Source organism: Dermacentor silvarum, chromosome 1, assembly GCF_013339745.2.
Source record: "Dermacentor silvarum isolate Dsil-2018 chromosome 1, BIME_Dsil_1.4, whole genome shotgun sequence".
In the NCBI taxonomy this organism is placed as follows: Eukaryota; Metazoa; Arthropoda; class Arachnida; order Ixodida; family Ixodidae; genus Dermacentor; species Dermacentor silvarum.
Genome location: NC_051154.1, coordinates 312,956,454 through 312,972,163, shown reverse-complemented (window position 1 = coordinate 312,972,163; position 15,710 = coordinate 312,956,454). Strand labels below are relative to the sequence as shown.

Sequence of the window (15,710 nt, the reverse complement as noted above, 5' to 3'; positions counted from 1 at the left end):
TAGTTGTAAACGTGCTCCTTGCTGAATGTCGCATCATTCATCGCACCACCACCACCTACCATCCTCAAACTAATGGTCTAACGGAAATATTTAACCGCACCCTTGGTGACATGCTCTCCAAATACATCGCCTCTGATTACACTGATTGGGACCTGATTCTGCCATTCATCACGTTCACCTACAACACTGCACCACAGGCGACCACAAACTTCTCCCCATTCTTCCTCTTGTATGGCCGCGAACCTTCGACTACCCTCGACACTATTCTTCCGTACACACCCGATTCATCCGAATGTACGCCCAACTCTGAAGTTGCCCGCCGCGCCGAGGAATGCCGTCTACTCGCCCGTTTCTTCACAGCCGCCGACCAATGGCAACAAACAACGCGACGTGACGATGATCAACCACATTGTCACTTTCTTCCGGACTCCCTTGTGTGGCTTTGGGTTCCTGCCGTTCCTGCTGGCCTCTCATCCATCATCATCATCATCATCATCATCATCATCATCAGCCTATATTTGATGTCCACTGCAGGACGAAGGCCTCTCCCTGCGATCTCCAATTACCCCTGTCTTGCGCTAGCGTATTCCAACTTGCGCCTGCAAATTTCCTAACTTCATCATCCCATCTGGTTTTCTGCCGACCTCGACTGTGCTTCCCTTCTCTTGGTATCCATTCTGTAACCCTAATGGTCCACCGGTTATCCATCCTACGTATTACATGGCCTGTCCAGCACCAATTCTTCCGCTTAATGTCAACTAGAATATCGGCTATCCCCGTTTGTTCTCTGATCCACACCGCTCTCTTCCTGTCTCTTAACGTTAGGCCTAACATTTTTTGTTCCATCGCTCTTTGTGCAGTCTTTAATTTGCTCTCGAGCTTCTTCGTTAACCTCCAAGTTTCTGCCCCATATGTTAGCACCGGTAGAATGCAATGATTGTACACTTTTCTTTTCAACGACAGTGGTAAGCTCCCAGTCAGGATTTAGTAATGCCTGCCGTATGCACTCCAACCCAATTTTATTCTTCTGTAAATTTCTTTCTCGTGATCAGGGTCCCCTGTGAGTAATTGACCTAGATAAACGTACTCCTTTACAGACTCTAGAGGCTGACTGGCGATCCTGAATTCTTGTTCCCTTGCCAGTCTATTGAACATTATCTTTGTCTTCTGCATATTCATCTTCAACACAATTCTTAGACTTTCTCGATTAAGGTCCTCAATCATTTGTTGTAATTCGTCTCCATTGTTGCTGAATAGGACAATGTCATCTGCAAACCGAAGGTTGCTGAGATATTCGCCGTTGATCCTCACTCCTAAGCCTTCCCAGTCTAAGAGCTTGAATACTTCTTCTAAGCATGCAGTGAATAGCATTGGAGAGATTGTGTCTCCTTGCCTGACCCCTTTCTTGATAGGTAACTTTCTACTTTTCTTGTGGAGAACCAAGGTAGCTGTGGAATCATTGTAGATGTTTGCTAAGATATTCACGTATGCCTCCTGTACTCCTTGATCACGCAATGCCTCTATGACTGCTGGTGTCTCTACTGAATCAAATGCCTTTTCATAATCTATGAAAGCCATGTAGAGAGGTTGATTGTATTCCGCAAATTTCTCTATTACCTGGATGATGACATGGATATGATCCATCGTAGAAAATCCCTTCCTGAAGCCAGCCTGTTCTCTTGGTTGGCTGAAGTCAAGTGTTGCCCTGATTCTATTGGAAATTATCTTGGTGAATATTTTATACAATACTGAAAGCAAGCTAATGGTTCTATAATTCTTCAGTTCCTTAACGTCTCCCTTCTTATGGATTAGTATAATGCTGGCGTTCTTCCAGCTCTCTGGTACACATGAAGTCGTGAGGCATTGCGTATAAAGGGCCGCAAGCTTTTGAAGCATGATATCTCCTCCATCTTTGATTAAATATACTGTTATTCCATCTTCTCCAGCAGCTTTTCCCCTGGTCATGTCTTTCAAGGCCCTTCTAACTTCAGCGCTAGTTATAGAAGGAGCCTCTGTATCCGGTTTATCACTATTTTGAATGAAAGTAGCTTGGCTGTTTTGTGCACTGTACAGGTCCGTATAGAATTCTTCCGCTGCTTTTACTATGTCATCGAAGTTGCTGATGATAGTACTATGTTTATCTTTCAGTGCATACATCTTGCCTTGTCCTATGCCAAGCTTTCTTCTTACTGATTTAATGATGTGTCCATATTTTACAGCTTCCTCAATCTTTCCCACGTTATAATTTCGAATATCCCTTACTTTTTTCTTGTTGATTAGTTGATTAGATGAGTTGGACATTTTCATCTTCTGTCGTTTCTTTATTAGGTCCTTTGTTTCTTGGGAGAGCTTACCTACTGGTTGCCTTGGTGCCCTACCTCCCACTTCAATTGCTGCTTCTGAGATCAACCTAGTTACGGTTTCATTCATTACCTCTATGTTGTCTTTATCTTCATTTTCTAAAGCTGCATATTTGTTTGCAAGCAGCAGCCTGAATTGGTCTGCTTTTACCCTTACTGCCTCTAGGTTGGCCTGTTTCCTCTTGACTAATTTCACTCTCTCTCTCTTCAAATTGAGAGAAATCTTAGACCTCACTAACCTATGGTCACTGCACTTAACTTTACCTAACACTTCTACATCCTGCACTATGCTTGGATCGGCAGATAGTATGAAATCTATTTCATTCCTTGTTTCTCCATTAGGGCTTTTCCAGGTCCACTTCCTGTTGCTGCGCTTCCTGAAGAAGGTATTCATTATTCGGAGCCTATTCCTTTCCGCGAATTTTACTAACATCTCTCCTCTTGCATTCCTAGAATCGATGCCATAGTTGCCAATTGCTTGCTCACCAACCTGCTTTTTCCCCACTTTTGCATTGAAGACGCCCATGACTAAAGTATACTGAGTTTGCACCTTTCTCATTGCTAGTTCAACATCTTCATAAAACTGTTCTATTTCTTCATCATCGTGACTGGAGGTTGGGGCATAGGCTTGTACTACCTTCATTTTGTACCTCCTATTCAGCTTTATTACGACAACTGCTACCCTCTCATTAATGCTGTAGAATTCATCAATGTTGCCCGCTATGTTGTTATGCACTAGAAATCCTACCCCGGATTCTTTCTTATCTGGAAGACCTCTGTAGCAGAGGACGTGGCCGTTAGTCAGCACTGTGTAAGCCTCACCAGTTCTTCTAACCTCACTAAGGCCAATATTATCCCAGGAAATGCCTGATCCATGCTCTCATCCATGCTTGTATCCAAATATCAAGGACCCTGTAGCCAACATCGCCTGTGAACTATATTGTCGAGCCTGTCACGCCACCTACGGACCAACGCTGTCGTGGTCGTGAAACCGTCCACATACAACGCCTGAAGCCGTATTACGACCCAGTGATTCTATGTTTCCCAGGAGTCGCCAGGATGGCTCCTTTTCCGGTAAGGGGCGATTGTAGTGAAGAAGAATGCCCGGCGCTGCAGCCACATCGCGAGTCATCCGGGAAGCGCGGGCTCGAGATTTCCTGAGCTGCTCTGGATGAGACACGCTGCGATCGCGGCCTGCTGCTCTCTTGTCCTGTGTTCGCATTAGAACTAATTATTTAATTAGGCGGATTGCAAGAAAAAGTCTGAGAATCTCGAAGCGACAGCAAACAACATTACCTTGGTTCGGTCTAGCTACGTGGCATTTGCATATTTTTAAAGATTGGCCCCAGTTACGTGAAACAGCCTGTATATGGGTCCGCGTATCATCAGCCGCTTTCTTTCCTACTACTACAATTGATTACACCTGAAGTTATCCGGTGCCCCCAGGCACTGTTGTATTCTTGCACGCACACTAGAACAACATGGCTAGGTACAAGTATCGTTTTCGATCACTTTGAAATGAACGTCGTGCATATTAGGCCGCCGCTCTTAGGCACCCGTATCTGCGTCGAGCGTCGGCGCTCAGAGCGAACGAGCGCAGCGGATGAAAGAGCGAACACGGATCGCAGCGGGGGATGAAAAAAAAAAGTCTCGGTTTCGCCCGAAAGGCCAAGCATCAATAGGTGACCGGTAAAACCAACGTTACTATAACCAACTCAGTTTCGGAGCTCCGCATATTGGCCAGCGCGTGCATGTGGGCCGCGCGGTGGTCGCGCGAACTAACAGCGCTGTGGTCGAGTGTGGCTACCGGTTGGCCGCGTCGACTGCTGCTGCAGCGGCGCGGCAGCTTGGTTATGCACACGCGTTCGCTCGTCTGCGTCAATTTATTAAGGCAAAAGCCTTATATGTCTCATCTTTCAGTCGACCTTCAACGTCCTCGTGCGAAAAACCGTGTTGTCGAAATGAAATCGTACACGACGACGAATAGGTGTAGTAATTCACTTACTACACCGCCCATCGTGTCTTACCTATATAGAAACGCTGACGCAACATTTATGATGGTGCGTGGGTCACCGTCGTCATCGTGTTAAGATACAGATAATTCAGGCACTCTAACCTGCGACCTTCGGTGGGAGTTTAACCCTCGAAATTATATGGAAGTCGAACCCGCCACCTTTAGCATTAAGGCGAAGTTAATTCAGGCACAGTTAATTAATATAGAGTTAATTAAGGTACTGTATCCCACGACCTTTGGTGGGAGTCGTACCCACGACCTTCGGTGTTAATTAGGGCGACGTTATTTAAAGCACAGTTAATTAGGGTAGCGTCAATTAGGGTACTCGAACCGGCGACCTTTGTTCGAAAAAATAAGTAAGAAGTAACAACTCATTCGAATGAGAATGTCTAGTAATTTAATGAACGTCTCTTAGGCGCCCAGGCTTTCACCTTCAGCTTCTTTGGCGTATGCTAATGTGTCTGTGAATTTTTTCTCCACTGAAGAGCTATACTGCCTTCATAATTATAATTCATGGTTTTCACTATGAATGACAGCTTCGCAAGCGCAGCACGAATCCTAAGGGCAACGTGAACGCTTCGATTTCAACGGCTATGATATAATGCGAAGCTACTTCGACATCAATTGCGACTGGATGTGCCCGCCACACAAGGCAGTTCATAATCGATTATGAGGGAGGTGCATAAAAGCAGGATAGCTAATGAGGGAAGCAGCAAAAAAATAGATAACTACCAGATAGCGTGAAAAAGCTTTGAAAAAAATTGTTTATTCGGCAAATGGAGAGTTTCCTTACATCCTATATAGGGTTTCCCAACTATATTGCACCAATATTTAAAAATATGCAAATGCCACGGTGCTGGACGGAACAAAGGCAATGTTTGCCGTCGCTTGGAGATACTCAGAATATTTTTGCTCCGTCTAAATACATAATTAGCCTCAAATAATTATTCAACTTCTCAAATATTATTGGATGAAAAGTGTAAATTAGGAAATTGTAAAGCAGCATGAAAACTCCCTATGCAGCTTTCTTTTGCTCAATACGTGTTACACTGAGTGTTTTTCCGAGCGTTAAAGGGACACTACAAGGAAAAACGATTTCTTCTGTACCAGTAGATTACCCTTCCACAATACCGAAAACACGACTCTTACCGCGAGAAGCCGCTTGGTAAGCCAGAAAGAAACGAAAAACACACAGGCGGGTGGCGACGTCACCTTGAAGTTCCCGCACCAGCTCACTGTGACGTCATGGATTTTGACAGCGTCTTCTAGGTCTCAGTCAATTATTCAGCGGTAAAGGTTGACTACATTGTGTTCTAAAGGACACCAAGACTGAATGTGGCATGTTTTGCGAACTTTTACTGAGCCACCGCGGCCTAAATACGAAAAATTGCTTTAGAAGTCGTGACGTCACACTGAGGTATTGACGTTGCGGTTTCCGCGCGAAATTTATAAAAAAATTAACTTTGAGCTTCGTTTTCGCTTGTAATATTTCACCTATTGCAGCGTAATTAACGACAGCAGAGCTTTCGAAGAATGATTTACCAGTCGCAGTTGATTTATTGGTTTGCTTTAGTGTCCTTCAAAGAAGCCCGTGATTACGCGCAAGATTGCCATGCCACTGGCCACTCGAGGCACTTTGCGTATGTTGGTGGGCTTCTTTCACGCTCGCAAAAACACTTTTATGTAGCACGTATTGAGCAGCAGAAAGCTGTATCGGGAGTTTTTCATGCTACTTTACAATTTTCTGATTTACACTTTTAATCTAATAATATTTGAGAACTTGATTATTTAATTTAGACTAATTATGTATTTAGGCAGAATGCACAAAATAATCTTAGTATCTCCAAGCGACGGCAAACAACGTTACCTTGCTTCTGTCCAGCTACGTGGTATTAGCATATTTTTAGTCTTGGTGCGTGATAGTCGGGACACCCTGTACAAGCTAGCGCTTCCTTGGAGAAAGTTACAGTCGTATTGCGCGCTGGCCCACCCATAAGTTGGCCCCCGTCCAAATTTGGAGTCAGCCCACCCCCAAACTTAATTTGGCCAACCCCTACTATAAGCTTCCCCATGTATTTTCTATGGAGCCCTATGTATCCCTATGGGTATTCCCTCTCATCATTTTTTAATTGTTCCTTATCTCTCATAAAGCTACCAATTATCTACATTTATATTAAATGATTAAGCATGTTAAGTTCGCAAATTACGCATTTTTGTGCAGATAAAGGCATTACACTTTTTGCTTGGCGGACCTGTGGTACTCGCCAAAGAATGTTTACGCATTAAATGCAGCGCTTAGCTGACGACTTGTAGCCGCTATTTCAACCCGGTGCAAAACAGGTCAGCATATCGCATGCGTGACACAAGCCAGACTTAACACCTCCGCAGGCCAGCGCTAGCACTCAAACCTCCGAACGAACTTCTGCAGGACGCAACAAATGCGTACGCCATAACAACCACACGGGACGCAGCCGCAGCAAAGGCGCGCAACTGGAAGTGCTGCCGGTAGCGCGACTCGATCGCAGCGCCGTTAGTTCTCGCGACCGCCACGGAGCCCGATTTCAGCGGAGCTACGGCGGCTACGGTGTAGCGAAGCTGTGAAACTGAGTTAGTTCTATTAACGTTGGGCATAACGAGCAATCGCAGGGAATTGTGGGGCGCACCGTCTGCTAGCAGCGTCCGGTTCGACGGACGACGCGGCGGCACCGGCGGCATGCCCATCGCATGCGTTCTTCTACGCAGTTTCAACTAGCTGTTGGTCGTGCGAAGCTTTCCGCCCACTTTGTCGACCAGCAAGATCGTGCCATTCATGCAGCTGATTTCTATGTTTCAGTTCACTCTGGGCGCGACGATGACGAGCCATGAAAGGTAAGCATACGCTTTTATTCATAAATGAACTCTGGTTCTCGTTTCGGCAGCCTTTTTTTGTTTCTGCCAGGTTTAGCTCTATGACATTTGCCGCTGCTTGGACGCACCGTCAATGAATGCTCTGCCGGCGGGTCAGTCATACAGATGAAAAGCTATATTTATCCGATAATTCCTCAAGCGTATAGAAGCATTACTTAGAAAATCTGGTGCTGAGGTGATGGATATAGCAGCCTGGTAAATACTGCTCTGTGATCGTCGCTGCAACCGATATCGTCCGTAACGGCACCGCTAGTGTAATTAGAAAATGAAGTGCTGAAAATGCTTGAAAACTGCCCGCTGCCAACGGCATTTCTTGGTCGAAACTCGGTGTTCACTTGAAGTGGCACGTAGTTAGAAGTTGTTTTTTTTTGTCAACAAGATGGGGCAATGGCCGTATCGCCGACAGAATACGGCTGCGCATTTCCTCTATCTCTGTTCAAGGATCTTAGGTGGGCTAATCGGTTGTGTGTATTGTGTATCTCGCTGTGTCCCGTTTATGTTTGCACCATAAAACCATGCTTCATATGTGCATGCGAGTACTGAAATAGTTATTGTTGCTTGAGTCAATGTTACACAAAGAAATGTTTTGGGGAATCATTCCCTGTAAGCCTTTACACACCTCATCGCCGCCTGATAAGTGGCACTGTACGTTCATTTTCTTTTTGTTCACTGACGGTTCAGTTGTGGAAGTGGCAGCGATGCGTGTGATGCTTGTGCACAGCTGACTCAGCAAGGGATGCTGCAAGGCAGTAGGTACATGAGTTTACATTTAACGCTTGAATATTAACAGCCAACTGCTGAATGGCCGACCATGGTTTTGCTAGGCGGCTGCAACCGGGTAATCTTCGAGTTTGACAAAGCCGGACTGCAAGCGCTTCAATAGGCTTCAACGGCGAAGCGGTGGTGGCGGCTGCGCTTCCTCGAACCGGAAACTGCGGGCAGACGGCGCATCCCAGAATCCCTCGCTCTTTTATGGGTTACCTATTGCGATAGCAAATTAGTAGAGAGCTATACCGAGTAAGGATAGTAGTTTTATCGGCAGTATAAACTTGGACACATTCGCTTACTAACTGAGTCAACAAACATGGTGTCAACGCACACAAACAAACATGACTAAATCACACTCGATGACCGCAGGCAACCACTGTCAAAACGCTGGCGTGAACAAGCGGGCCAGCAGCAGTGCGCGCAGGTTCTTGCTGTCTATCGCTTCAACGGAAACTGAGCGGCGAAAGCACAGCGCATACAAAAGTAAGAGCCGTGTGGAGATCGCTTTCAAGATACGGTGCGCGCAACAGCCCGTAGCCGCTGAAAGTACAATTACGCAGTTGCTGGCTGAGTAGAAGCCGCAGCACCTCCCTTCCGCGCTACTTTCCCGCTTTCATCACTTCGCGTAGGAGATTGAGTCACCAGTTCCTCTTGCGCCCGGTCCAAAATACGTATTCGGTGCCGCAGCTAAACCTCCCCTCCCTCCCATCTCCCCACGGCCTTTCGCGCGACCGAAGAAGTCGCGTATGCTCTCGGCCGTGCGTTCGCTCTCCGTGAAAGCGCGCGAGGGACGCGTGCTTTCACTCGCATATATAGCATACGGCGCGCGGTGACGATTTTATAGCCCTTGGACTTTACACGAAACCTCACGGCGACGGCGATGGCGGCGACAGTGACGCCGACGGCAGAAATCCGCTTGGAGTGTCCATATAATTGCTATCGCAATAAAAAGCGGCGAGAGCGAAGAGAGCACGCGGAAGAAAGCGGAGAGGAGGGTATTGCTAGGAGATGGCGCCAGAGTAGCACGCCGTCATCGGTTCACTGATGACTTCTTTATCTTTGTTTGGTCACTGCTTTTCAGCGGCTAACAAATGTTAAACGTTATCCCTCGACCCACGGCACGCCTGCATGTATCAGACCTTTCTCGAATATCACCGATAGTTATATCCATTGGCTGTTGTCACCAAAGCTTTCTGTAGTCTGATTGTATTTGCGAAGTGAATTGTGCAGCACTTTATGGAAGCCACGCGGGCGCCAGTGATTCCACTGGAACCTTCGACCAGTCATGTATAAAATCTGACGCGCTTGAACCCGGAGATCAGATTTTCGATGATCGCCGACTCTGCTACATGTCTCTCTCAAAATATTTGCCTGACTAAATCGCGAAATGAAAACCCGTATGGAGCTGGGCTCAAGTTTAGCATTAGGTAGATCGTAATCGTCGATGAATTTTTCTTGTAATTATCAGAATATGCTAAAAGGCATAACCATCTAGTATTCACGAAAGCCATTGAAAAGAAGGCTTGATGCGCAGCCTTGCTGCTGTGACACTTCAAGTGCATAGTGGAAAACCAAAAAATTGGGCAGGACGGCCACAAGTGGCTAACTCATGAGTGTTTTGACATGGAAGATGAAAGGAAGATGACGAACGGCTGAGCGTGGCTTATGTCTCGCTTCCATCACTTTGGTTTCTGCATAGTGTAAATATTTTTTGTATATAAAACTTCTGCTAGATTTACCAAACTGTGGTCCCATAATAAATAATAAATAAATAAAGAAATAAATATGTATATATTAAAATTTACGATTCTTTTCAATATACGCGAGACGCCGTATCTTTAGATTCGGAAAACCGCAGTCGAAAAGCGACGTGTCATTTTAAGCCGCCCAACTCACCTGTGGAAAAATCCGCCACGAAGCCGCTGTGTTGGACTGAGGCATCCGACTTGAACTCAATACGCAGTGTATTGCCCTTGGAGATGATGATGGGTGGCAGGGAGTCGTCGCAGAAGCGCCCGTGGTTCCAGCTGGTGCCGTTGTCCATCACACTAAGGATTTCGACATAGTCGTAGTCGCAGTCTTTCTGTCGGCGATAGAACAATCAAGTTACACAGAGATAAGGTAAAAAAGTAACTATGCAGTGCAATGCTCGTGCTAAGTGCCACTGGCGCATAATGTGCTCGTAAAGATACGAAAACGAGTTGAGTCAAACAAAATAAGAGACGGCACACGCAAATGTTTCAGTGAGAGTTGCAATGAGGAGGAAAGAAAGAAAGAAACAAGGAGAAGAAGAGAGCAGAATGAAAGTCCGGAAGGTGAACCAGACACACGTCATGGTTTGCTACCATACAGCGGAGAAAAGGGCGACAATCATAGGAAGCCAACAGACAACGAAGCCAAGGAAAGTATAGAGGAATATTTGTCGTTGTTTAAAATGAAGTGTACAAATGATTCGGTTATTGTAAATCCTAATGTACCAAAAAAAGCAGCTTCTCTCTGTTTTAATTAAGCTGCGCTGGTACTCAGGCGGAGCGATTGCCGGCAGCTTTTTCAAGGCTAGTCTGCAGCAAGCAACACTCCTCCTGTTTCTACTAGACGTACACACGCCTTTTGTATATTCTATATACGTGTAGTTTTCACGTGACGCCACGGACTTAGCTTGTCGCCGTGCTAGTACAACGCCACCTGGATAGCACAAGGCCAGTTCACTCCGATCCATGATGTCATGCTACCTGGCCCGACTTCCATAGAATCTGCTTACTCGGGATGCTCCCGAGTAAGCAGCGGTGATTTCGACGTCACCGCTTTCGTCACGCCATGCTTGGCAATGGAAAATTTGAGCCAGGTAGCATGACGTCATGGATCGAAGTGAACAGGATTTGTGCTATCTAGGTGGTGTTGGCTAGTACCCAAGGCTGGTGGCCACGATGATGTCAGCACACCTTATCATCATGCCCACATTGTTTAGCTTACCGGATATCAGTGTTACCGATTTGCCGCTAGGTGCAAGACGCGCCTTTCGTGCTGTCGTGCTGTCACGTTTCTTGTTTAGGCAGCTTCTGGACGTGCTAGTTTCCTAAAGTGGTGGCCACGATGACGTCAATGCAAACCATCTAAACGCCAGCATGCGTGCACGTGTGCACACGTGGTGTGTACGCACACGTGGTGCGACTTCGCACAGTAACCGCAGGCGAACGGCTCTCTCGGGCTGGGGGATCCCCGCCCGCCAAGCTCGTCTCGCCACCCCTCACCGAGGAACAATGGGAGGCCCTTCTTCCCAGCACCGACCGAGACATCTAGACATGGGTCCTGGCACGAGCTGAAGACGTCATCAAGAAGCGCAGCCTGGCAGCCTACGTAGCTGAGCCTACCTTACCTCTGACCCCTTCGATTAATAAAGTTACTACTCCCTCACTCTCGGAATCAAAACATTTAACTTTGTCCTCACAGAATAATACAAGTTGCACGCTTTGACTCGACTTACGACGACGACGCGTGCCCGGGTTTCTGCACGCAATGCTTTACCCAAGGGCACCTTTTGCTCGCGTCCTTTTCGATGGAGGCGTATAACATTTCCCCTTGCTTTCACTAACAATTGTGTCGCATTACCTCAGGAAACCACAGGCGCTTCACGGAATAACATCGCCTCAAAGCAAGACAATGAATTCCTGAGCCTAATATGAACGAACTAAGGCAAACATAATAATAATTGCACAAAGGTTTTCTGGCTTCCTCGTGATGGTTACGTTTCCTCATTTAACATCGTCCTTCCTTCCTTCCTTCCTTCCTTCCTTCCTTCCTTCCTTCATTTGCTTTTTCTTTTTCGGTATAGGAACAATGTCAGGGTGCTATACCATAAAGCAATTCTATTCTATTTTTATTCCATTTCCGCCATTAGCCCTCCGCCATTCAAACATTTTAGGCCCACGACCACTAGGCCGTCCTCGCACTCGACGTCATCAAAACAATGAAAACGTTCCATCACAAAATGACGTGTACACACGGATTATGGATGCTTAGGCCGAACAACATCAACAACAAGAACAAAAAGAACATATATTTACCATTTTACGGCTCTGTCGGCATTAGCCGTCCGCTATTGGTCGAAATTTCTCGGGCAGTTCCTACTTCGCCAGTCTGATGCGACGTCATAATATCGCGATAACGCACTACGTCGAAGTCACGTCTAAACACAAATGATTACGGCGAAAATAATTTTATTTCTTTTTGAATACACGGAGACTGTCTCGTTCCGAAAGTAATAGGAGTTGGCTGTCCGCTGGTCGGTCTGGTTGCTGACTACACAGAGCCACTAGGTAGAACGTACTTTTTATATAAGTTGAAAACCGAACATCAAGCGAACATTAAGTATATTGTGAGCAACACACCCCGTACTTATTTGGCCAGTGCCCGTGCTCAATGAAGTTGCGCAAAACAATGTTTGCTGACCTCGTTCTACCTTTTCATGGTTTCTTGTTTGATGGCCGCAAATACAGTACTAGTCGAGAGAAAGTACACCTCGGTAGCGATACCTGTATTCATCACGCAGTGCTATAGGCAAAATTAAAAGAAACGCTGCTTGTAGAGCCAATCAGTTGTTTCAGTAGCGGCTGCCATCTATAGGGCGCTAACGACATAGATTCGATTCGGAATCGACGTATGTGTCACTACGGGATTAAAAATCGGAGTGCTTGTGTTTTTTCGAAATGTATTCGAACCGCTTTAGCGTTGGCAGGTTATAAAGCAATTTCGCTCTCAGTAGCACGCAGTCGTTCATTTATAAGGCATTCCTTTGCAAAATAAAGTTGATATACGGCCATTTAAAGCAAAAGTCATGCAGATGCCATCGAAGATGATTATCTGCGTCTGCTAATAGTTCTGTTATACCGGTGAACGATCCGTAGATCGCTAAATTGCAACGGATTTTGTCAGGTTAAGGTGAGCTGACTTGTTATGTGGCCAAATTTAGGAATTAAAACGATAGGTGCTGCCAAAGGCATGATGAGTTTCTGCGCTACTATATATAGGCAAATTACCGGGAAAATGCTCCAGCGAATCTTCTCCCTCGAAGCGTAGGGCATCGGTTAGTTTCGAGAAGGGTGGACGTAAGTGCCATGTCTGGACCAGAAGAAAGGCGCCTCGGTTAGCTACGCCGTAGAGGAGCCGCTGAAAACGTACCCTAGCTCAGAACAAATTGAAATCGTCTCGAACCTCATGGGGAGTGCACGAGGACGCGTGCGTAAGAAGCTGAGAAGGAGGTGTGGTCGCACTCCTCTAGTAGCCTTCACTTCCACGACCACTGCCATCGCTTGTTTTGTGGGCCTTCGATGTCGGAAAGCAAGGGGAGGCCTCCTTTGTCGTGTTTGCCCGAATGTCGTGCGCATACATGAGTTGCAAGAGAGACATCTGGGGGCTTTCGCTTCTCGGAATCTGCCTTCACCGAGGCACGACAGTGCCACGGAGGGGGATGCGCTGTGCTCCGTTTGCCCGTAGCCGATCTGCACACGCGACCATGCATAAATACTCCAGAATGAACTCACTCTCAGCTTTTGCGTCGTCACGTTGCCGTCAGACAACTGCGCCCTGGATTACGAAGTTCGTAGATCTAATCGCGTATTCGGCGGGCTTTTCTTTTTTAAATGCGAAGCATTTCTTGCCGGCGGCTCTGTCTGTTGTCCCGCGTCCCACTCCCCAACAGGGCATGCGCGTCCCCTCCCCTCTCTCCCCTCTCCTACGCTCCCCCCCTTTTATTCCTCTAGGAACCCTGTACAGAGCGGCGCCCGCGTGCCACGCCCCCACAGCGCATGCGCGTCCCCTCCCCTGTCTCTCCTCTCCTACGCTCCCCCCATTCTCTCCTCTAAGAATCCGGAGCGGCGCGCACGACAGGTGGTGCGACAGCTGCATACTCCGCTGGGGGCGCCACGGTAGTTCCACGGTATGCAAATCACGGAGCGCGCGCGCCTCATTCTCTCTCCTGTGCAGCGCCGCGATGAGCGCTCGGGCCGCTGCCGCGAAACCATCTCCCGCTAAAGCTGCATACTCCGCTGGGGCCGCCCCGGTAGTTCTGTGGTATGAAAATGATGGAGCGCGCACGCCTCATTCTCTCTCCTGTGCAGCGCCGCGATGAGCGCTCGGGCCGCTGCCGCGAAACCATCTCCCGCTCCAGCTACATACTCCGCTGAGGGCGCCACGGTAGTTCTGCGGTATGAAAATGACGGAGCGCGCGCCTCATTCTCTCTCCTGTGCCGCGCCGCGATGAGCGCTCGGGCCGCTGCCGCGAAACCATCTCCCGCTCTAGCTGCATACTCCGCTGGGGGCGCCACGGTAGTTCTGCGGTATGAAAATGACGGAGCGCGTGCCTCATTCTCTCTCCTGTGCAGCGCCGCGATGAGCGCTCGGGCCGCTGCCGCGAAACCATCTCCCGCTCAAGCTGCATAGTCCGCTGGGGGCGCCACTGTAGTTCGGCGGTATGAAAATGACGAAGCGCGCGCGCCTCATTCTCTCTCCCTTGCAGCGCCGCGATGAGCGCTCGGGCCGCTGCCGCGAAACCATCTCCCGCTCAAGCTGCATACTCCGCTGGGGGCGCCACGGTAGTTCTGCGGTATGAAAATGACGGAGCGCGTGCCTCATTCTCTCTCCTGTGCAGCGCCGCGATGAGCGCTCGGGCCGCTGCCGCGAAACCATCTCCCGCTCAAGCTGCATAGTCCGCTGGGGGCACCACGGTAGTTCTGCTGTATGAAAATGACGAAGCGCGCGCGCCTCATTCTCTCTCCCTTGCAGCGCCGCGATGAGCGCTCGGGCCGCTGCCGCGAAACCATCTCCCGCTCAAGCTGCATAGTCCGCTGGGGGCGCCACTGTAGTTCGGCGGTATGAAAATGACGAAGCGCGCGCGCCTCATTCTCTCTCCCTTGCAGCGCCGCGATGAGCGCTCGGGCCGCTGCCGCGAAACCATCTCCCGCTCAAGCTGCATACTCCGCTGGGGGCGCCACGGTAGTTCTGCGGTATGAAAATGACGGAGCGCGTGCCTCATTCTCTCTCCTGTGCAGCGCCGCGATGAGCGCTCGGGCCGCTGCCGCGAAACCATCTCCCGCTAATACTAATAATAATACTTTATTAGCAGAATTTCATTGGCATCAATACATGACAGGCCTGCCAAAGCCGCATTGGGCTTGAAGGGCAGAGCCGACAGGCAGCGTTTACAAAACTGCTATATCGCAGACCCAACAGAATATGTAAAAACACATTTTAGCAGGAATAAGCAAGTTGAGGAAAAATTAAGGAAGAACCCCAGCAGCAACGAGGACGGAAATAAAAGACAAAGAGAACAAAACGTAAGTTAGAAGGAAATATAGTGTGAGGTGGCACTCGCAATACAAAGCAACGAAATGGCGATTATGTTATACAATATTGAAAAATCGCCCTGAGAACCAGTAATAACATCTGAAAAAGAGCACATGATAGAAAAATGCATATGACGCCAGTAGGATACAGAATGCTCAAATATAAAAAGTAAAAACTAACAAGTTACTGTCTTCACAGTATATTCTTACACTTCGGCACCTGTATGATGCAGTGGCCGAACCATATGTCGTCCTCTTAAGGCGTTCATGTCAGAAAGTTATCTTTGGTTAGAGTGAACCTGCAAGGGAAGGCGGAGTGCT

At 47.9% G+C, this 15,710-nt stretch overlaps 1 protein-coding gene across 1 annotated transcript in view; it reads right to left on the bottom strand.

The window, feature by feature from the left end:
* Nucleotides 1-15,710, bottom strand: part of LOC119442353 (uncharacterized) — a 188,855-nt gene that overhangs the window by 74,591 nt on the left and 98,554 nt on the right. Inside the window, exon 3 of the mRNA XM_049661609.1 lies at nt 9,946-10,132. Within this exon, the coding sequence (XP_049517566.1) occupies nt 9,946-10,132 (187 nt within the window). The remainder of the gene's footprint in view (nt 1-9,945; nt 10,133-15,710) is intronic.